We start from the raw sequence: 23,005 nt of genomic DNA, 5'->3' as shown, positions 1-23,005 counted from the left end.
AAGAAATAAAAGCGCCTTGATTTGGCATCTGAAGGCAGAGATGGAGCCAAAGGGAGTGAGGGATTTTGGCTAAAGGAATTCCACAATGTGGGTGCAACCGCGGAGAAGACACTGTCCCCTCCTACCCACTTGCCTTACCTCAACCTGTGATGGGATAAGAAGTAGAAATTCTGTTGAAAATTAAGCATAAAGGGAGGAGACAGTCCTTAAGACAGGGACATGACAAAGGGCTTTTGTCTCACAGAGGTGTTTCTGGACTAAACTGGGACGCGGGAGATTTGGGTTCGTGTCCCCACTTAGCCATGAAGCTCATTGGGTGACTTTGGGCCAGTCACGGACTCTCGGCCTCACCTACCTCACAGGGTTGTTGTGAGGATAAAATGGAGAGGAGGAGGAGGAGGAGGAGGACGGACGCTGCCTTGGGTTCCTTGGAGGAAAAGGCAGCGTTTAAATGTAACAAATAAAATAATGAAAAAATAGATGGTAGGACTGACATGAGACAGAAGAGCGTACTAACAGAAGAGGGCATGAAAGCACAAACACTGAGAGAAGGGACAGTGAGAAACAGTAGTCAATCATTCCTATTGCCCCCTTCATTGTGGTGTGTGACCCGTCCCTCTCTGGCGAAAAGGCGAGAGGAGGCACAATCTTCTCTTAGCCTGGAACAAACGGCTGAAAGCTCAGCAAAAGTCACACACACACCCAGATGGATTCCTCCAACAGCCCACATCTGGAGAGAGGGCCTGCAGCTACCAATTCTTCTGCTAGGCTTCCAGAGTTCTCTGGGCGCCTGGGCAGCAAAGCGCCAAAGCATTTTACTCCTCCCCAAACCTGATTTTAGAAGTGGAGTGGGTGTGGGAACTATTCTTCAAATGCAGGGACAATTCTCTCCTCCCTCCCTCCCTCTCTCTCTCTCTCTCTCTCTGTGTGTCTCCAAACTTGGAGCTAATGGGAAGATTGTTCCCACACTAGAGGCCTTCAAGAGGCAGCTGGACAACCATCGGTCAGGGATGCTGTAGGGTGGATTCCTGCATTGAGCAGGGGGTTGGACTCAATGGCCTTATAGGACCCTTCCAACTCTACTATTCTATGATTCTATGATTTCCAGGGAAGGGAGTCACGTAGCAAAGGCCACGCACAGGATGCAAACCCAACCACTTTAATCATGAATGCTTATGGAGAACCATGTGTCAGGGATGCTTTAGGGTGGATTCCTGCATTGAGCAGGGGGTTGGACTGGATGGCCTTATAGGCCCCTTCCAACTCTACTATTCTAGGATTCTACGAAAGTACAGTTCTGAGGCTAAAGGTTTTAAATTTTGTATGTTTCTTTTTAATGTTCACTGTTTTTAGCTTTTGTAAATCGCCCAGAGAGCTTCAGTTATGGGGAAGTATATAAATAAATAAATAAATAAATAAATAATAATAATAATAATAATAATAATAATAATAATAATAATAATAATCCAAATATGCCCTTATCCTCAACTAGATTACTGCAATACGTTATACGTGCGGCTGCCTTGGAAAACAGTCTGGAAACTTCAGCTGGCCCAAAACAGAGCAGTGACATTGTTAAAGGGGACCGGCTGCCAGACCTTGTCTGGCCCAATTCAAAATACTGATATTAACATTTAAAGTCCTAAATGGTTGAGGCCAGGTTGTCTGAAGGATTACCTCCTCCCATATGTACCTGCCCAGACTCTAAGATCATCCTCAGGGGTCCTTCTCCGCAAGCCCCTGCCAAAGGAAGTGAGGCAGGTGGCTACCAGGAGCAGGGCCTTCTCTGCTGTGGCACCCCGGCTGTGGAATGAGCTCCCTAGAGAGGTTCGCCTAGCACCTACGTTGTACTCCCTTTGGTGCCAGAATTTTAGTATTTTAGCATCCTCGTCTTTTAGCTCTGCTGTTTTAAACCTGAATTTTAAATCTCTGCTTTGCTGCTCAGTTTTATTCTAGTTGTGCTTTTATATCGTGGTTTTAAGCATATTTTATCTTTTATACTGTGGTTTTAATTTTGGTGAACCACCCAGAGAGCTTCAGTTATTGGGTGGCCTAGAAAAGAAAGAAAGAAAGAAAGAAAGAAAGAAAGAAAGAAAGAAAGAAAGAAAGTTTCTTTCTTATTAGTTCACATGTTCTGCGTACTTTCTCTCACTCAAAATATATTCTGGGTGCTAAACCATGGGGGCCATAGTTAGGGACGCTAACTCTTTTGCAGCAAGTGGTTAATGAGATGGTTAAACTCTGGTTATGTGGCCACCATGGTTAGGAAAAACGCCATTCACACAACACACTAAGCCTTAATTCAAACACTTAACTATCAACAGGTCCATTAAGCCCTGATCAGGGGCTGACAAAATAATAAATAAATAAAAACTTCCGCAAAGACATATCTAAAACAACATGAACCCTCTTTGCCCCCACCCTGGCTTACCTCTGTCCCTGGGATGCCGGGTGGCCCCACGGGCCCTTCATCGCCCTGTAAGGCACACAAAAGTAGCAAGAGCAATCTCTCAGAACCAGGGTTGTTGCCCAGTTAAGGAGGTTTTCTCTGATTCATAATGCGAGCTTTAATTCATTCCTAAATACGTTTAATTTCAGGTGAACAGAGTAGAGCAATTGTGCTGAAAAACGAAAATACCTCTATTTTCTTTATTATTTTTTTAGATGCTGCCTGTACATGTGACGGCAAGCATCTTCTTGGAAGGCCATCTTGCATGAAAAGGAAGGGGAGAGTGCATCTTTTAAGGCAGTGCTGCTCACTTGCAAATTTTTGTATGGACCCTGGTTCTCTGGGATGGCTCCTTCCTTGTGACAGTTATTACCAGGCGAAGAATCCAGGAAGTGAAGGTGGGGGGGGGGGGGGCGGAGAATGGGCAAAATGTGTGTTTGTAGGGATGTTAGGAGCACTCCACTGAGTCCAGGAGGCCAACGGTAGGGTGACCATATTTGGGAAACCAAAAAAGAGGACACCTAGTGTGTGTGTGGGGAAGCAGCTTTCTGAGTCCTGCAGAAAGTACATTATTCCCCCTCCACCCTAAAGAACCCGACTGGAGTGGAGGAGGGGAAAGGATTTCATTCTGCACCACCACCATCCACTCCAATTTGGGCCTTTTCTATAATGTCCACGAATGACCCACTTTCCCCTTTAAGACCTCAATTGGAGCTCGGGGTGGGGGAATGATGTGCCTCAAGAAAGCATGTCATTCCCTCCTGCCATGCTAATGGCAGCCTTAAAGAGGAAGGTGTGTCATTCCAGGACATTATTGAAAATTATAGAAAATCCCCCCTGATACCATGGAAAGAACAAAACCCAGGACAAATCCGGGGAAATCCTGACAGTTGGTCACCCTAGCCAACGGACTCCCTGCGTCTGCCCTCCCCGGACCCAGCTAGGAGCGCACGGCGCGAGTGTGGATCTGCGCTCAGGGACGCATAAGGCCTCTATGAGCACTTGGGAGCCATCCGCCCTCACTGCTGAATTTGCACACTCCCCCCGCTGCGTCAATGGCGGGCAGAGGTTGGCAATGATGACCATCAGGAACATGGAAAAAAGACTTATGAGGAAAGGTTGAAGGAATTGGATGTGTTTAAGCCTGGAGAAGAGAAGACTAAGGGGGTGGGAATGGTGGAACTCTTCAAATACTGAAAGGACCATCGCACTGAAGACAGGCAAACACTTGTTGTTCTCTGCCGCCCCAGAGGGCGAGACTACCGCTAATGGGTTTAAGTTACAGAAAGGCAGATTTTGGCTGAACATTAGGAGAAACTCCTGGGCAGCTCAGCATTGGAAACAAAGAAGTGGGAAGACCGTCACTGGAGGTCTTTTAAGCAGAGGCTAAGCAGCCATTTTGGGGGGCTGCTCCAGCTCGGGGAGTGGGGTTGGACTAGATGACCTCCAAGGGCCCTTTCAACTCTGTGATTCTCTGAAAAAGAGGGGTTTGCTCGGAGCTGGGCCACTGAAAGAAAGGCCCCGCAGCCTCTCGCCCTCATTTCTTACCTCTTGGCCAGCTTGTCCTGTGGGGCCAGGTAATCCCCGCGCTCCTGGTTTTCCCTGCGACAGACGAGAAGGAGAAAGGCTCAGCGAACAGAGAGGTACACAAGCTTTCGAGGGCCCATTGAAACGGAGTGGGAGTTGCTTGCCAGCGCGTGCTTCCGTGGGACCTTATCCAATGTCAATTTGGTTGCAGAAGCGGGGCGGGCGGGTGGCGGGGAGAGCGAAAGAGGAAAGGAAAATCGACGCCAGGGCTTGGAGGGATCTCAACACAAACAAGTCCTGAAAACCAGAGGTTTGGCCAGAAATACTGACAGGGATCTCCAGGGTTTCTCTCTCTCTCTCTCTCTCTCTCTCTCTCTCTCAATCCTCCCACCCTCTTTTCTTTGGTTCTTTTGTTTTCATTGGCTGTTGCCAACTAAATGCGAAGTCTGGTTTTTCAGCACCACTCACCTTAACGCCTTCGGGGCCGTTTTGTCCTGGTGGGCCAATGTCACCTGGAAAGCCCTAGAGAGCACCGGGAGAGAAAGGATGTTAAGGGATGAGGACCTAAAAGTAAAAATGGCGTGTGAGAGGAGCACAGAGGTGATAGGATGCAGAGGAAGCTGAGAGGCGTCCCGAAAGGATTGCGCTCTTTCTCATGGTATTGTGTAGGGCTGTGCACCCCCCATGAATCTGTCTTGGAGGCCGATCCAGAGCCCCCGAAGCAGCCCCAATCCACCTCGGGAGTTCCCAACCCACCTCGGTGCCGAAGCTGAGGCAAAATTCGGGCCCTCCAAGGTGACTCGATCCAGAGCCCCCGAAGCAGCCCCAATCCACCTCGGGGCTGCCTCGGGAGTTCCCAACCCATCTCAGCGCTGAAGCTGAGGCAAAATTCGGGCCCTCCCAGGTGACTCGATCCAGAGCCCCCGAAGCAGCCCCAATCCACCTTGGGGCTACCTCGGGAGTTCCCGACCCACCTCAGCACCAAAGCTAAGGCAAAATTCGGGCCCTCCAAGGTGACTCGATCAAGAGCCCCCGAAGCAGCCCCAATCCACCTTGGGGCTACCTCAGGAGTTCTCGACCCACCTCGGCGCCAAAGCCGAGGCAAAATTCAGGCCCTCCAAGGTGATTCGGAGTTTTCTGGGTGCTGGCTGCACAGCCAGCACCCAGAAAACTCTCCCCACTTACCTGCATCCGCCACCTTGCGTCTGGTGGCTTCCACTCCAACGACGCTGAAGCCCAGAAGTAGGCCACGATCTACTTAAAATTGCGCGGCCTACTCCCTTTCATTTCCGGCAGCGGCACCAGAAGCCACCAGAAAAAAAGATGGCGACGGAGGCAGCAGGCAAGGAGACTGGGGGGTGGCTGGGGGGACTCCGAAGCGCCGAGGCAGCCTGAAGCTTCGGAGTCAATTGGCTTCTGCTTCGGACCACCATGGCCTTCGCCCAAACTGCCTCAGATCTGGTTTGGAAGGGTCCGAACCACCCCAATCCGCTTCAGATTCGGGGTTCCGATCCAAGGCAGTGCACAGCCCTAGTATTGTGCCTAATCTTGGGGACAGAAGGTGTGGGGAAGAATAAAAACTATTATTATTAATATTAGTTGTGATTTATATGGCAACACTCTATGTATATGGTGCTTTACAAAGAACAGTCTGCCCCAAAGGGCTCGCCATCTAAAACAGACACAGGGAAACAACCTACGATGGGAAAGGATGGAGGCACGAAGAAGCAGGGGCAAGACAATGATATTATCTCACCTACATGTGATGTGCACGAGGGGGGATATTGAACTCCAGGCCCACATTTATTTATTTCTCATTTATTTATTCCACTTCTATACTTCCCCCAATAGCTGGGGTTCTCTGGGCACTTCACAACTAAGCCATCATGGGCCTGTTCAAACAGCACACATGGTTAGGAATGGTTCAAATGACATGCTAAGTCTTAATGAGCCCATTCAGAAGACACCTTAGACCATCGCTTTAACCATGCTAGTTAAGCCAGAAAGCCAGGCCGTGTTCAGAAGACACCTTAAACCATGGCTTTAACCATGGTGAATAAGGCTTTTTGCTTCATTAACCATGGTTAAAGCCATGGTTTAAGGTGTCTTCTGAACACGGCTTGGCTTTCTGGCTTAACCACCATGGTTTAAGGTGTCTTCTGAACACAGCCTGGCTTTCTGGCTTAACCACCATGGTTAAAGCCATGGTTTAAGGTGTCTTCTGAACACAGCTTGGCTTTCTGGCTTAACCACCATGGTTTAAGGTGTCTTCTGAACACAGCCTGGCTTTCTGGCTTAACCACCATGGTTAAAGCCATGGTTTAAGGTGTCTTCTGAACACAGCTTGGCTTTCTGGCTTAACCACCATGGTTTAAGGTGTCTTCTGAACACAGCTTGGCTTTCTGGCTTAACCACCATGGTTAAAGCCATGGTTTAAGGTGTCTTCTGAACAGGGCCATTGTTTAGCTCAAAATGCTTAACCACCGTAGCTCAGCATGTCATCTGAACAGGGCCGATCTTTCCTCGTCACTACATAGCTAAGAAGACACCCACCCACCCTAGTACAAGCCTTCACCAATTTTGAATCGGCAGCTGGGCGCATGCTCTCGACCATGTACATTGATGGTGCTATATAAATAAATAATGATGATGATAATAATAATAATAATAATAATAATAATAATAATAATAAATCAAGACTTGGTGAGCTTGAGCAAAGGGAAGCGGACTTGGCGTCGAGAAAAGAAAGGTGACGACATGCTTATTAGCCTTGACGTTGAACGCCAACCCTTTTCCGCCCACAGTCCGTTCAGCTAAGGAAACAAAGAAAGCCACAGTCCAGTCCAACGTTAACAAAGGAGAGAGATTGCTGAGCGATACAACAGAGAGCAGTTCCAGACCCAGCGAAATACCAGAACTCTGATGAGGGGAGGGAGGAGACGGTGTCAGCCAATATAGCAAAGCGTTCTCCAACTGCACAAATGTCTTTTTAAAGAACCTAACACAGCTTCTCCAACCTGTTGCTCGGCAGATGTGTTGGACTACAGCTTCCAGTATCCCCCCAGCCAGCCGCAGATACTGGGAGTTACAGTCCAACGCATTTGCAGAGCAACACGTTGGGAAAGTCCAGCGCAAGACGACGTCTGCTGGATCAGACCAAACGCTCATCAAGTCCAACACCCTGACTCCCATGGACGCCACGAGAAGCCCGCCGGGAGCGTGGGAGGGCGGCAGACCCCTCCCCAAATCTGGAGATTGCACGATAGCCAATGGTTCTCAAGAGAGCGACCCTTGTGACTGACAGAAATCCAACAGGTCCAGCCGCCGCATCTGTTTTGATCAGAAAAGCAGCGCTTGTTGAATTTCTGAATGTTGCACACCTCTAAAAGTGTCCACCGGAAGGAAAAAACAAGGCGGCAAGCCGACGTCTTGAGTTTTAAGATGTTTTCTGAATTAAACCACTTTTAAAAAAATAAATAAATAAGATGAGCTTCGATGAATAGGATGGAGGTTTAGAAATGGAACTTTTCCCCAAGCAACTGTTACTCCAAATATGTTACTCCAGAGTTCACTCAGAGGAGGGCCAGGATCTCTTCTCGATCCTCCCAGAGTGCAGGACACGGAATAAGGGGCTCAAGTGACAGGAAGCCAGATTCTGGCTGGACAACAGGAAAAACTTCCTGGCTGTTAGAGCAGTACGACAACGGAACCAGTGACCTAGGGAGGTTGTGGGCTCTCCCACACTAGAGGCCTTCAAGAGGTAGCTGGACAGCCATCTCTCAGGGATGCTTTAGGATGGATTCCTGCATTGAGCAGGGGGTTGGACTCGATGGCCTTAGAGGCCCCTTCCAATTCTACTATTCGATGATTCTATGATCTAAAGGAAGAGAGAACGGCTTGGAACAGAAGGTGATTTAAAAACAAGCCAACAAATATAGCACACATCTCTAAAAGAAGAAGAAACGTCGGACTCAGAATTTACCTCAGGACCAGATGATCCTGGAATTCCAACGGGGCCTTTATCACCGACTTTTCCCTGCAGGAAACAAAACACGGACACACAAAGGGACATGAGGGGACCATTTAAGGCTGCGGTGGACAACCTGTGCTGTGGCTGTATCATTACTGACTGCATTAACGTTGCCTACTCCTCCAAGCCCATAACAAAATGGATCCCTGCTCCTAGAAAACTAGCACCTGAGAAAGAAGGTGAGGCTAACGAGGTACTAGTTTTCAATATGCAGGGGAGGGGAATTCATTTTTATTATTATTTTCATGAGAACATATTCTATCATGTGAGCCCTGCAGTCTGATACCTGTCAGTGGATTAACTCATTGAGAAGAAAGCTATTGGCCTGTAAGTGGATTTTGGAACATCACCAGCCCCACTGGCTATTTTTCCAGCCAAATGTTAGCACTGTCCAGACTTTCTAAAACAGGGTGCCATTATTACATGAAAGTAAGGATCCATCTATTTCCAGTTCAGTGACGCTTCTACTTTCCATTCAGACGTCCAATCCAGTCCGTTTCTGCATTTATCTGCGTTTTATTTATTTTAAACGGCACAAAAAATCACATTTAAATAAGCATTTCTTAAAGTTTCCCCCCTGCCCTCTAAGCATTTCTGAACACATTTTCTCTCTCAAATTATGTATGTTTAGACGTATTTTTAAATGCCTGTGCTTCTAGATGTATTGTATAGGTTTCAACTGCCAAGGACGTCTTCAGAACATTTTGCAGTGCGAAAGCGAGTACATACACTAAAGTTCCGATCCGTATATGAGCCTCGTGTGGCGCAGAGCGGTACAGCAGCAGTTTCTGCAGCTGAAACTCTCCCCACGGCCTGAGTTTGATCCCAGTGGAAGCTGGTTTCAGGCAGCCGGCTCGGGGTCGGTAAAATGAGTACCCAGTTAGCTGGGGGAAAGGTAATAATGGCCAGGGAAGGCAACGGCAAACCACCCCACTATGAAGCCTGCCAAGAAAACGTCAGCGAAAGCTGGCGTCCCTCTAAGAGTCAGTAATAACTCAGTGCTTGCACAAGAGGTTCCTTTCCTTCCCTTCCAATCCGTACATCAGTGTGAGAGACATGGATCCAGACCTTGGATATCCTCAGAGGAGGCCAACAGCTTTGATGCCAGTGGGTCGGTGAATCTGCTCCGGGTTTCAGGCAGAACCTGTCAGAACCAGGAGTTGCACTGTGGACAGCTCCTTCCGAGTTCTGACTGGTTCTGATTGACATCAGAGGCACCAGCCTCCACTGCTTGATAGGTAGATTCAAATGTGGCTACTTACAGCTGATCCTGGCTTTCCTCGGGCGCCTGACATCCCCGGAATACCTTGGCTACCCTGAAAGTCAGAACAAGAATGGTTACCAGGCATTCTGCTGGGCTAGTCCAGCAGACAGAAAATTGGGCACCGGAAATGATCTCGGCCCAACAATTTCTCTTGCAGCCTCAGTTTCCAGTTTGAAGAGTGGGGAAAACTACATCAGTATATAAACAAAGGAACACTTCCGTCCTTCGACCGAGCGACTGGATTTGCACAACACGCTAACCCACATTCTGTGTTTGAGTGTGGGTTGTTGAACTGTGGCTTATTTGTTGAACCACTTAATGTGTTGTCTGAACCCAAGACATTTTCCACTGTGGGGTTTGTTAGCCATGCAATTTGGCTTCCGTTTCTCGAACAAGCCACCGAGAGAACCCATGGTTCGTTGTTGGGTTTAGGAAGCCACACTGCATGGTTAACAAGCCGCTTTGTGGAAAATGTCCTGGTTCAGACCGTATGCTAACCCAGGGTTCACCAAACTACTCACGGTTCAACAACTATCCATATCAGTGTGGGTTAGTGCATGGTGTGAACAGCCCCATCTACACCCCCACATTGAGCCACAGTTCTGCATCATGTCAAGCACATGGTCTTCTGCATGAAAGGTCTCCATTCACTCCCTGAGATACCTAGCCAAATTGGGTCATGTAGCAAGTGATAGGGAAAGACCTCTCTCGAACTGGGTTCCCATGATCACAGAGGGGCTTATGGAAGCTTATCTCCTACCATCACCACACATGCTGGAGGGATTGGCATCATTACCCTCAGCAGCACAGCTTGGCTGGGTTCTCACAACACACTAACAACACACTAACTAGGAGGAGGGCTTTCCCTGCTGTGGCACCCCGGCTGTGGCACGAGCTCCCCAGAGAGGCTCGCCTGGCGCCTACACTATCCTCCTTCCATCGCCAGCTGGAGACCTTTTTATTTTCTCAGTATTTTAACACCTAATTTAACTTCAATTTAAACTTTGCTGTTTTAATTCTGTATTTTAACCTATATCAATTTCTGCTGTGTAGTTTTTATCCTGGTTGCATTTTTTATATTGTATTTTGTATTTGTGTCTTTAGATTGTTGGTTGTTTTACTATGCTCTTCATGGTTTTAATTTTTGTGAAGCACCCAGAGCGCTTCAGCTATTGGGAGGTATAAAAATGTAATAAATAAATAAATAGCCTAAAGCGTTCGAAAAACGGAGTCCTGATTAGCAGCAGTAGAAGGAATCTCTCTTTGCTAGGGCTGCCAACCATAAAGAAATCTTAGAACCATAGAATAGTAGAGTTGGAAGAGGCCTACAAGGCCATCAAGTCCAACCCCCTGTTCATTTGCAGGAATCTACCTTAAAGCATAACATAATTTATTTATTTATTTATTTATTTATTTATTTCATTTCATTTCTATACCGCCCAATAGCCGGAGCTCTCTGGGCGGTTCACAAAAATTAAAAACATTCAAAGTATAAAACAACAGTATAAGAATCATATAATAGTAGAGTTGGAAGGGGCCTACAAGGCCATCGATATCAGTTTCAGTCAATCGATTTATCAATTATGTTGACGTACAACAGCAAAACCCACCAACGCTCTGATCCGGCAGAAGGGAACTCGATACAATCCCATAGAGCAAGCCCTCCCCCATCATCCAGATGTGCTGGACTACATCTCCCCTCATCCCCAGCTATCTGGGGATGATGGAAAATGTAGTGGAACACATACAGGGGGGCCAGGCTGGGGAAGGTTGATCTAGGCCCGATTCAAAGTGCTGGTATTGACATTTAAAGCCCTAAACGGTTTGGCGCCAGGTTATCTGAAGGAACGCCTCCTCCCATATGTACCTACCCGGACCTTAAGATCATCTACAGGGGCCCTTCCCTGTGAGCCCCTGCCAAAGGAAGTGAGGCAGGTGGCTACTAGGAGGAGGGCTTTCTCCGCTGTGGCACCCCGGTTGTGGAACGAGCTCCCCAGAGAGGTCCGCCTGGCGCCTACACTGTACTGCTTTCGTCGCCAGCTGAAGACCTTTTTATTCACTCAGTATTTTAACACTTAATTTTAACTTAACTTTAAATTTTACTGTTTTAACTCTGTATTTTAATCTTATAATCAACTTTGCTGTGTGGTTTTATTCTGGTTGCGCTTTTTATACTGTATTTCGTAATTGTGTTTTTAACCTGTTGGATGTTTTTTGTGGTTTTAATTTTTGTGAACCGCCCAGAGAGCTTCGGCTATTGGGCGGTATAAAAATGTAATAAATAAATAAATAAATAAATAAATAAATAAATAAATAGGTTCCTCAAGGCCCTGCTGTGGGTCTTGCCAAAGACCGGACCTCCTACAAATTGATTGCGCACAGATCAGTCACACAGAACATTTGTACCAGCAGGATACAAAGGACAGTTAGTTAAGAGCTCAAAAAATAATAATCAAAGAACATCAGTTTCAAGGAAGTGGCATTTGATGTGCACGCATCTTGCCAGGGAGGAACAAACCAGGCGGCAGCTACGCCCTCAATATTTAGATAAATGTAGATGAGATTGAAACGTAATTACCTTGTCCCCTTGGAATCCAACATCTCCTGGGACACCCGGCACTCCCTGATCACCCTGAATATACATCACCAAAGAAAGTTACAACAGACGTCACATCAAGAGCAAAACACAGGCCCGGGTTAATGGAAATTATCTGGTTTTAATAGACAGAGGAAATGTCATTTTTAGGCTGTTTCAAGACAGGATTTGGTGGCAAAAGATCAGAACAGGATTTTGGAGTGAGACGGGCATTTCTCCCACACTCACAAACCAAAGGCACAATCCACCATGACGCTCTCTCTGTGTCGTCTCCACAGAAAAGAGCGGGAGCTGCATGAAGGCGTTGCTCCTGTTCAGTTCGGGGTGGGGGTGGGAGAAGACGTTCCCAGCAGAGTGGTTGTCTCCAAAATTGTAAATGGGGAAAAAGAGAGAAGAAAACACAAAGGGGAGAAAATGTGAATTCATTCAGCAAAGTGCTGATGGACGTCAAGAAAAAGTGTGACTTACGGCCACCTCCTCTAGTGCAGGAGGACATTGGAAGCTGTTGATTAACCACAGTTTAGCGTGACGTCTGAACCCTAAATTATGGTTAATCTTAACCCTGGTTTGTTGAAATTTGACAGGGTGGATAAGAAAGGCGTCTGAAAAAGGATTTACGGAATTCCAACAGTTGTCGCTAGTGTGTCTGCAAGAGAAATGCGGCATTTATGATCACGCATAGACATTTACCCAGGCTGGAGAACCCTGTATACAGCCTGCAAAGAAATCAGGAAGGAGAGGTTATTCTGGAGGGTAGGGGGTGTTGTGGAGGGTGATCTCATTGGTGATTTTAATCGGGGTTGCATAATTTCAAGATTAGATCCTTCTCCAACCTGGAGGACTCCAGATGTTGTTGGACTACAAGTGCAATAACATATTGCACAGACCAACGTATAACTAAAACAACGTAGAAAAAGGCCAAATGCGTTGACAAGAGGTCTTCATCAGTGGCCAATGTGGGCTGCTGTGTGATCCCTGAAGATTTATTGGGGCTAACTTTACAATTCCCACAATGATGTGGTAAAGGGTGTCACTCCCTTTTTAAAATATGCCAGCCCTCAGCCTTTTCACACCGCCTAGGTCATGGTCTATGTTGTTTTAGTTATACATTGGTCTGTGCAATATGTTATTGCACTTTTAACGTAATATTATTGCTAATCTTTATTTTATTTTTGTATATTAAATATTATGGTTCCAATATATATATATATATATATATATATATATATATATATATATACACATCCTTAACCTTTTGTTGAGTGTTATATGATTGTTTGTTAAGGATTTCACCTTTCCTTGCTGTTGGTCTACAAGTCCCATCAACCCCAGCCTGTTCATACTTTCACTGTGACCGCTTGAGCTGGTTTGTGAGTCTGGAGATGGAAACACAGCAGCACAGACAAAATCCTTGGGATAAAATTTTGGAAGGACATTGACAAACGGGAGCATTGTCTAGAGGAGGGCGACCGACTAGGATGGTGAGGGGTCTGGAAACAAAGTCCTATGAGGAACAATTGGCTTTAACAGGGGGTTGGACAAACTCATGGAGGAGAAGGCTTTCAATGGCTAGTTGTCCTGATGGCTATGTGCTACCTCCAGTATCAGAGGCACCTTGCCTATATACAGCAGTTGCCAACCATTGTTGGACTGATTGGTTCACATAGTAAAGACTATTTACATGGAAATCGACTTCAAGGGCTCAGCACTTGACACTTTCCTTCAATGGAAGTCTTTCAGTAGATGCTGGGCAGTCATCTATCATGGATGCTGTAAAAGAGAATTGGAACTGATGGCCTTCAGGATTTCTCCCAACTTGAAAACTCAATGTTTTTATGAGTAGGCTAAGCTGACCCAAGTTCATTCAGGGAGTGTTGTAACTGAGCAGGGATGTATTTAGCCTCAGGAAGAGAAGATTCATGGGAGACATGGTGGCAGTCTTTAACCATCTGAAGGGCTGTCATCAGGCTGACTTTTGAACAGCAGATCTGTTCTCTGTTGCTCTGGAAGGCAGGACTAGCATATGGAAATTGCAAGGAAGCAGGGTTTGGCTAAACAGCAGGAGGAACACCCAAATGGTCAAAGTGAGAGAGATTGGTCTTGGCAGACAGTAGACTCTCCTTCGTTGAAGGTGTTGAAGTCTAGGTTGTGCTCTGAAGTGTATCAGACATTGAACATCTGATGAGATCTCAGAAAACTTCTTTGGGGATTCTAGCAGTCCAGCTTTTTTCATCCTGGTGCCCCTCCAGATGTGTTGGACTCACAACATCCCCCAACCAGTAGTCCAACTCATCTGGAGGGCACCAGGATGGAGAAGGCTGCCGTAGTTGCAGATCCCTCAACTGGAATCCTAAGGGGGTGGACTAGATGCCCTTTAGGGCATCTTCCCACTCTATGATTCACAGACCAGCTCTCCTCACCCCAACCCTAATGTTTTTCAGCTGAGGCTGATTCACACCTTCGGGGGTGAGTCACCAAACACCACTTATTCAAGCGAAGGGAGAATTAAGCCATGCGCTTGCACGCTTGAACTGGGCTGCCCTCCAAAAGAGCCACAACCCTTGGCAGGTTTCCATGGGGAAAGGCAGCAATGGTTTCACGGCAGCTGCCAGTAATGTTGGTTCGCTGGTTTATTTTGCTCAAACTATAGACGGTCCCATATCGGTCGGTTTCTGGGTTGTTGACCCTCCCAGGAAAACAGGATCAAAAACTAAAACTGCCACCGAGAGGTACAGCCAAGGATACAAGAAAATGACAATGAAATACAACACCCAGCTGGAACCAGACGCAGATCTCAATGGCCTGGATCCACCTTCTTCAAGCCTTCAGATGTGTAGCCCAACCATGAGATACCAGAACGCCTCCATTCTCAACGACCGGGCTTCCATCTAACACATGGGTGGGTAACCGGCTGGTAGTGGACTACAACACCCATCATGCCTGCCCATTGGCCATGCTGGCCGGGGTTGACAGAAGCCCAACAACATCAGGAGGGGCACACAAATGCCCACACCTGGGGGAATTCAGGACCATCTGGACCAGGCCAGCTGAAATTAACCGGAGTTAATTTCTTGGGGATAGAGCAAGACCCGTTCCCCCGCTCCTGCAGAGCTCAGCGCAGACGCAACAAAACGGTACCGTGCAATGCTCTGACGGGAGGAGGGAGACATCAGCCCGTGCCAAGCAGGATGTGGGATGCCCTCAAAACCCGTCATTCCTTCTCTCCGACCTTTGCGAGTCAGCAAGAAGCAGCAGATGGAACCCGTTAGGTCCAGAACAGCGGCGCTCATCTGATTTCAGTTAATAATTCGGAAAGGTTTCCGACTCCTGGCAAGCGGGGAGGCAGCTGGATTGCCAGGCTGTTGCTCCCGCTGAACCAGCACCACGAGCTCTGGATGGCATCGGGCATCGGGGCTCTTTGCTCCTCCAATCCGGATTGAGGTTCACTTCTTTCCCAGTTCTTTTGATGTTTTGATTTCTCCGGTCGCAAAACCAAGGCGTGGAGGCTTCCAGCGGACTCTACAACACATGTACCCTGAGATCTCTAGGGTTTTGGGGGGGGTTGGAGCTTTGGGGAACATGTCCACGGTGTGCCCTTCTCCTCCTCACCAGTGTCATCATTGCCCACTTGCTCGCCCTCTCTCTGTTTGGTCCAAATCTGCACAACTGTGTAGAGAGAGGGCTCCAAGACAGTGAACAGCCCATAATTCCTTCTGTCAGTGCTCAGCAAGAAGCAGTAGATGGAAGAAGCAGAAAGGAGCAGCAGAGATCAGATGAACAGAGAGGAGGAGAAAGAGGAGGGAGCAGGAGGCTCTGGGGGTCAGCCGTGGGGGCCCTGCAGTGGGGCCAGGCCCGGCGCTGCCATAGAGGCAACTCAGGCGGCAGCCTAGGATTCTATGAAAAGCATTTGTCAGTTGGGCTGTGTAGAAATCTAACAAATCATTGTTGTTTTAAAAGTAGGGTCAATGAGCTGAATCTGCAGCTGGAAAGCGGAGGAAGAGATCGAAGAGATCAAAGTTAGCAGGGATGGGTGGGCCTTCTCCTTATTGAACATAGCGAAATGTGCCATAAGCAAGACAGCCCTAGACAGATAACCAGGTTGGTGGATGATCGTGGGTCCTCTATTCATGCAGAGAAAATGCCCCAGACAACTGGACTTCCTTTTGCCACCAAAAGCTACCAAACAGCCTGGCCCCATGATACGTGGTAGAAATGTTACAGATCCATACCTCTGGGGATTAATCAAGAAATGGAAGGCAACAGTTTTGAGAGGGTAGGGCTTTGGGATGGAGCTTCCCAGTACATTTTGGAGCTAGACATATGGATGCATACAGAGAAACGAAGAGGGCAGGGTTGACATTGGCTGCAATTCAGGGGGGGGGGAGTGGAGGGGAGAGAAAACGAAGGAGGCAGTCACAAGGGGGGGTACAACACACAGTGTGAAGGAAACGCGGTTGACATGCAAAGAAATAACAACAGTGCAATAAGGGAATATTCAGATCACCTTATCACCTTTCAGTCCATGTTCTCCAGGATTTCCCATCAGCCCCTGATGAAGAGAGAAACAGAAAGGTCAGAGTAGGCTTCTTTCTAGACCCATGGAAGGAAATGGGGGCTGTAGTTGAATCTCGATGGGATTTAAGGAGGGTCCTTGCCAAACATCTCACCTCATTTGTTTTGGGGAATTCAAAAGGGCACACTGCCACGACACCCAGCGTCCACTGGGCGTGCACTTCGAAACTGTTGGGAGCAGGGGTGCCAGCAAAGGCAGCGGCAGGCCTGAGCACCCTTGTGGAAATGGAGATCAGAGACCCCTGAGTCTGGGACAGCAACTGTGCCCCCCAAGTACAGCTCCAGCACTGGGCCGGCACCCCCCCCTCCAAGAATGTCACAATCCATGGAGCTGGTGCCTCAATGCTGGCAATGAGCCCAGCAAGAGCTCTTGGAGAAATGGAGGAGTTTAGAGGCCTGCCCCTGTAAGGCACGATGCAAATCTTCTGGCCCACAGAGGCTCTGCATCATGCTACGTAGGGACGTGAGAAAAATCTGCCTGGGGGGGGTTGGAATCTGACAAGTTTTCCTAGGTCTGCCCCCACTGGACTTCATTTCGGTTCCCACTGCATGCCCAACTCAATATGCAGAGAGTCAGGTCACGTCGCAATTTTCCCAGGCGTATCGCACATTTTTAGAGGTTCCGCAAATTCGCACCAATGTCCAAGCAGCTTGTGCAAATTTGGCCCTAATTTGCCCAAATTCAGCCCCAATCTGTACAAATTCGGCCCTAATCTGCGCAAATTGTATTAGGATTCACATAAATGGCTCAGAAATTCGCACATTGCAAAACTCGCAAGAAATAAAAGCGCAAAAAAAAAAAAAAAAGCCAGGGAGAAGAATCTCTACCATAGGGATTCTCCAGGGCTTCTGCTTTGCCATGAACAGGGGATTCGTCCAGCTGCCCTTGACTGCACATGGGACTTCCCTAACCAGGAAAGGCCACATTCAGCAAGCCTGGTCCCTGGGATAAATGCTGCCTCAAGGATCCACCCAGCATTTCAACAAGGTAGCAAATGTCATCAGGTGGGCATGGCCAAACTCAGCTGACATCATATGCCCTGTGGGGTGTTGAATGGGTGGGTGGAATGTGTCTGTATAGAGGCGAATTCACTCGTGTGAATCCCCACTTGCAGTCTTGAAGGGGTACAGTTGAAGGAAAAAAAAGGTTTATTCCGTTTGGTTAAATGAGCTGAAGGATGTCAGACAAATCTGCTTGTAGGGTGGCTTTTGAGAAGCATTCCTGGGCTTGGCTTCCGAAACTGGGCTTCGGTTCCCACTGTGGCTCTGAACTCAATCTGCAGTGGGTCGAACCACTTCATGGATTTCCCAGGAAATTTGTGCATTTGATTTGGAAGGTTTTGCAATTTGCGCAAATTTCCGGGCAATTTGCATGAATTGTGGGCCAATTGGGGCAAATCACAGCTGAATTTGAGCGAACTCGACCCTAAATTGAGCAAATTGCGGAACCTTCCCTGTTTCTCACCCCCACCCACCCCTGAAATGTTCAAAAAGTTCCTGAGTTGGGGAAACAGTCCACAGTTTGGCTCTCTGGCCCAAGGCATGCCTTGGAACTCCATCAAGCCCAAAGAAAACCAGATTTCCCAGTGAAGGACATCCTTAATTAGACCACAGAGTCCCTTGATGAAAGAGGTTATAAATAGCCAAGGAATAACAAAGCAAACAAAGGCACAACAACAAGTGGGAACCTCAACAAAATGTTGCCAGCCATACCCTTCCCCACAATACACCATTCCATTTCCCCTCCCACTGACTATTCCAAGGTCATTAAGCACACTTAGTCGTCATTAGAGAATTGGAATCCTTAAGTTTTTTATCTGCAAACATGGAGGTCCCCCCCCCCAACTCTGTTGATGCCTCCCTCATCAGCCGGGGAAAGGCTGGTCTACTCTGAGAAAGGGTTGAGCAGAGAGTAAATCGCCAGATGTTTTGGACTTCAACTCCCAGCATTCCTGACCATTGGCCAATCTGGAAGGGGCTTCTGGGAGTTGAAGTCTCCAACATCTGGAGAACTTCCTTCTGCCCACCCACTGCCCATCTACTTGTGATCTCTTCCAACTGGATTGGATCCAGGATCTCCTGCACTGAGCTATGGCTCGATCTCACCACCTCCTACACTGGCTAGTAATGGCTCTGCGAGCTCTACCATCTGAGATGTTTTTTGAAGCGCAGATGGCAGGGATTGAACCTAGGACCTTCTGTGTGTAAAGCACATGCTCTATACCACTGAGCTACGCCCCCTCCCTATCAGAAGCCGCTCACCTTCAGTCCTTTTGGTCCTGGAAAGCCGATCGGCCCAACAGCACCCATATCGCCCTGGGAGAGACAGAGAGCAGAAGTCAAGCTTAGGATGGGGTGTAAGTCCTCTGCCTTCCCTGAAGTCTCCCTAAGCCCACCTGCAAGCCTCTTCTGTTTCGCCATTTGTTAGAAAAGGGAATAGAGAAAACATGAGGACTGGAAACTTACTTCTTTTAAAAGAAAAATTATCACAGAACCTAATACCACTATTATGAATGTGAAGCCAAAGACCTTGTTAAGCAGCGTATTTGGGATATTGAACTGCAGAATGATCTAAGCCAAATCCCATATATTTACCGTTCTCCTCAAGATATACAGGGCGGTGGCCCTGCGGCCTATCTGAGCTCCCTTACATATTATAAATACAGGTGGGCGTTCACTAGGGCTCGCTATAAAGCTCTCCCTTCCAAGTTTACAGAAGGCAGATACCAAGGAATTCCAGTCCCCCAAAGGTTATGCCCATGTGATTCAGGTGAGATAGAGACATCCTCTCAGGTGCTTTTACACTGCTCGTTCTACTCAGAGGCCCGGTCAGGGTTAATCCATCCTCTACTACAGGACTTTCCAGGTAACACCGAAGAATTTTATACCAAGTTCCTCCTTGCTGATAGAAACCCCTCAGTTACCTATAAGGTTGCTAAATTCTGCCACTTGGCTATGAGGACACGTCATAACCTATTAACCTCAGAGGACTGTTAAATCTCTCGGAGATGGGAACTAAGGATCTGTACTACTTCGTATGGCTGCTGTAGCTGAATTAATGTTGTGCTGGTCTCGGACCGTAATAAAGTGATTGATTGATTGAATGTGAAGTCTTCAACATCATCATCATCATCATATATTTGTTACCCCCCTCTCCCTCTGGATCGAGGCAGGGCACAACACAAATACAAATACCAAAAAATACATATAACTAATTAAAACATTTAAAACCAGTGCATCATTAAATGCAGCACACCATTAAAAAAAGGCATCTTAAAATTCAACTGGGTAGGCCTGCCAGAAGAGATCAGTCTTTATGGCTTTCTTAAATTCCGGAAGACTGTTTAGTTGACTAATCTCTCCCGGCAGGTCATTCCACAAACTGGGAGCGGCAGAAGAAAAGGTCCTCTGGGTAACAATTGTCAGCCTTGTTTTTATTGGCTAGAGTAAGTTCTTCCCAGCGGACCTGAGTGTGCGGGGCGGATTGTACGAGAAAAGGCGATCCCGCAGGTAGCCCGGACCGAAACCATGTAGGGCTTTAAAGGTGATAACCAACACTTTGTACTTTGCCTGGAAACTAATTGGCAGCCAGTGAAGAGATTTTAAAACTGGTGTAATGTGGTCCTCCCTAGGTTGGCTGCCATATTTTGAACTAGTTGAAGTTTCCAGACTAGGCCCAAAGGTAGCCCTATGTAGAGCGCTTTGCAGAAGTCGAGCCTCGAAGTTACCAGCACGTGCACGACCGTCTTTAGGTCTTCCGACTCTAGGAAGGGGCGCAGCTGGCGTATCAGGCGAAGCTGATAGTAGGCACTCCTGGCCGTCGCATCTATCTGGGCTGTCATTTGGAGCGACGGATCCAGAAGCACCCCAAGATGTGAACACAGTCTTTCAGGGGGAGTGCAGCCCCATGTGACGGCTTGATACACATCTGCCCTTCAACACAGTCCACATTTATTTAGCCTCTTGCTTTTTGATAACGAATCTCCTATTTAGGGTCTGTTTATTTAGATGGCAAGAACCTCAGGATCATAAGGAGATGACAAAGTGTGTGTGTGGGGGGGGGAAGAGACGGTGGTGTGTGGGGGTGTATGGCTCTCAATGGCTACTAGTCCTGATGGCTCTATGCTACCTCCAAGACTAGAGGCAGTAAATACACCATTTGCTGGGGAACATGGGTGGGAGGGTGCTGTTGCACTGTGTCCTGCTTGTGGGTCCCTGGTCAACAGCTGGTTGGCCACTGTGTGAACAGTGGACTAGACAGACCCTGGGTCTGATCCAGCAGGACATTTCTTAGGTTCTAACCAATAGTTTCCTGGGACTGCAGATTCTGATCTCATCGGTCAGAATCAAGGATGCTGCACCCACCACACCCACCACCACCCCACACACACATCTCCCAGGATGAACATCATGGGACTGGGAAGACCAACCAGCCCCCCTACATCAGCCAGAGAAGGAACGTCTATAGGGAGTTTGTTTTCACTCTTCCCTACAAGGAAGAACACCTACTAGAACTTCGAAAGGAAGAACTTGTGCCTGGATGCTGCTTCTTCTTTCTCTCCTCTCCCCTCCCAATGCCTTTTGTGCTACGTCTTTTACATTATAAACTTGAGGGCAGAGGCGGTCTTATTGAGGGGAGACATGATTGAGGGGAGACAGATTGAGGGGAGACATGAGAGCACTCTTCAAAGACTTAAAAGGTTGTCACACAGAGGAGGGCCAGGATCTCTTCTCGATCCTCCCAGAGTGCAGGACACGGAATAACGGGCTCAAGTTAAAGGAAGCCAGATTCCAGCTGGACATCAGGAAAAACGTCCTGATTGTTAGAGCAGTACGACAATGGAACCAGTTACCTAGGGAGGTTGTGGGCTCTCCCACACTAGAGTCATTCAAGAGGCAGCTGGACAACCATCTGTCAGGGATGCTTTAGGGTGGATTCCTGCATTGAGCAGTGGGTTGGATTAGATGGCCTTGTAGGCCCCTTCCAACTCTGCTATTCTTCTATGGTCCTATGATTCTATTACATCTTTGTTAGCTGCTCTGGGACCCCTTTTCAACTGAAGAACAGGGCAGGGGGGGATGCTGTAAATAAACAAATCGCATAATATCCGAGTTCTTTTCATCTTCCTGTCCCCTTTAAGGAGGAATGTGTGGATTTGGGTAAGTCTTTAGAAGCCGAACGAAATTCCCACCCATCCCTAGCGGAGAGGCTTTGCAGTCACTGAGGACCAGGCCTCCGGGGTGCGTTGGCCCCAATTGTGACGGGACGGTCTATAAAACCGCTTGCCACGATTTCGCCGCCGCCTCCACCTTGTAACCCAAGAAAGGTGATTCTGCATCGCTGTTTCCACTCTTCTGGCAATCTTGGAACTCTCCCACTTCCCCCCACCCACCCCTTTGTATATCCTTTTCCAGAAGCAGCGGCTAAATAAACAGAGACGGTTCTGCGTGGCTGTAATTGTGCCCTGGAAAGAGTTAAGAGCCCCCCAGAGCCCAAGGTGAAAAGCCCTCCTGACTCCTCCGTACTTACAATGAGTCCGTGAACTCCAGGAGGACCCAGGGCTCCCACGTCTCCCTAAAAGGGAAAGAAAGATCAACACAGTTAGGGGGCCTCTTTGCCGGCCAACGGGCAGCCGCGGAGAGAGCCTCAGTGTGGCGAGGGTGCGAGGGGAAGGGGTGAGAGACGCCCCGCCCTCGCTGGGCAATCGAACGCTTCCATCTTCGGCAAGCCCGTGAACGGGAAAGGAGAAGGAGCGCCTTCCAGAGACACAAGGCCGCTTGTTCTTCGCCTGCCACGAAGTGCGAACGAGACCCACTTCCCCTCCCAGAAATGGGCAGGAGGGAAGAAGGAGATTACTGTGCAGTTTGGAGAAGGAGGCGAAGCAAGAGAGGGGGGGGGGGGAACAGCCGAGAAGGAAGGAAGGAAGGAAGGAAGGAAGGAAGGAAGGAAGGAAGGAAGGAAGGAAGGCAGGAAGGAAGGAGAGAGAGAGAGAGAGAGAGAGAAAGAGAGAGCATTGCTACTTTTCTCCTTTCTCGAATTGTAAAGACCGAAATGATAACAGCCCTGCCATCAACCTTTTATCTCACTCCTATCTAACAGACTTAGTTCATAGATATGCTATGAACTGATATGACACCCCTCTCCCCCCCCCATCTCCCCAGCTAATGTGCCAATCAGAAATTCGGATATGCACGTCTCTGAACGTTGCGAGTCCATTCTTGGAAGTTTTCCTAAACATATTGAAGTATGCATTTAAGTATTACTCAGAGAGAGAGAGAGAGAGAGAGAGAGAGAGGGAGAAGTTGGGCATTGAAATGCATCTTGAAGGACATGTTTACATAGGTATGATGTGCTCCATTTTAAAATTAGCAGCTTGATGCAGCAGTGGGATAAACGTGTGGGTTCAAATGTGCAAATGCGCATAGACCGAAAATAGATAAGTTTGCTCCATCCTTAGAGCAGTACGACAATGGAACCCATGACCTAGGGAGGTGGTGGGCTCTCCCACACTAGAGGCCTTCAAGCCATCTGTCAGGTGTGCTTTAGGGTGGATTAATCATTGAGTA

The 23,005-nt window shown here is 47.9% G+C and overlaps 1 protein-coding gene across 1 annotated transcript in view; it reads right to left on the bottom strand.

Moving 5' to 3' along the window:
- COL27A1 (collagen type XXVII alpha 1 chain) overlaps positions 1-23,005 on the bottom strand; it is a 309,507-nt gene that overhangs the window by 142,391 nt on the left and 144,111 nt on the right. The window contains exons 14-22 of the mRNA XM_063144913.1: positions 21,969-22,013; positions 18,701-18,754; positions 16,371-16,415; positions 11,849-11,902; positions 9,269-9,322; positions 7,959-8,012; positions 4,445-4,498; positions 3,998-4,051; positions 2,432-2,476 (exon numbers count right to left, since the gene is read on the bottom strand). Coding sequence (XP_063000983.1) covers positions 2,432-2,476; positions 3,998-4,051; positions 4,445-4,498; positions 7,959-8,012; positions 9,269-9,322; positions 11,849-11,902; positions 16,371-16,415; positions 18,701-18,754; positions 21,969-22,013 — 459 coding nt within the window. The remainder of the gene's footprint in view (positions 1-2,431; positions 2,477-3,997; positions 4,052-4,444; positions 4,499-7,958; positions 8,013-9,268; positions 9,323-11,848; positions 11,903-16,370; positions 16,416-18,700; positions 18,755-21,968; positions 22,014-23,005) is intronic.

The sequence above is a fragment of the Elgaria multicarinata genome, chromosome 19 (assembly GCF_023053635.1).
Source record: "Elgaria multicarinata webbii isolate HBS135686 ecotype San Diego chromosome 19, rElgMul1.1.pri, whole genome shotgun sequence".
Classification (NCBI taxonomy): domain Eukaryota; kingdom Metazoa; phylum Chordata; class Lepidosauria; order Squamata; family Anguidae; genus Elgaria; species Elgaria multicarinata.
The sequence above is the reverse complement of the archived record's forward strand: the minus strand, read 5'-3'. Positions and strand labels throughout refer to the sequence as shown.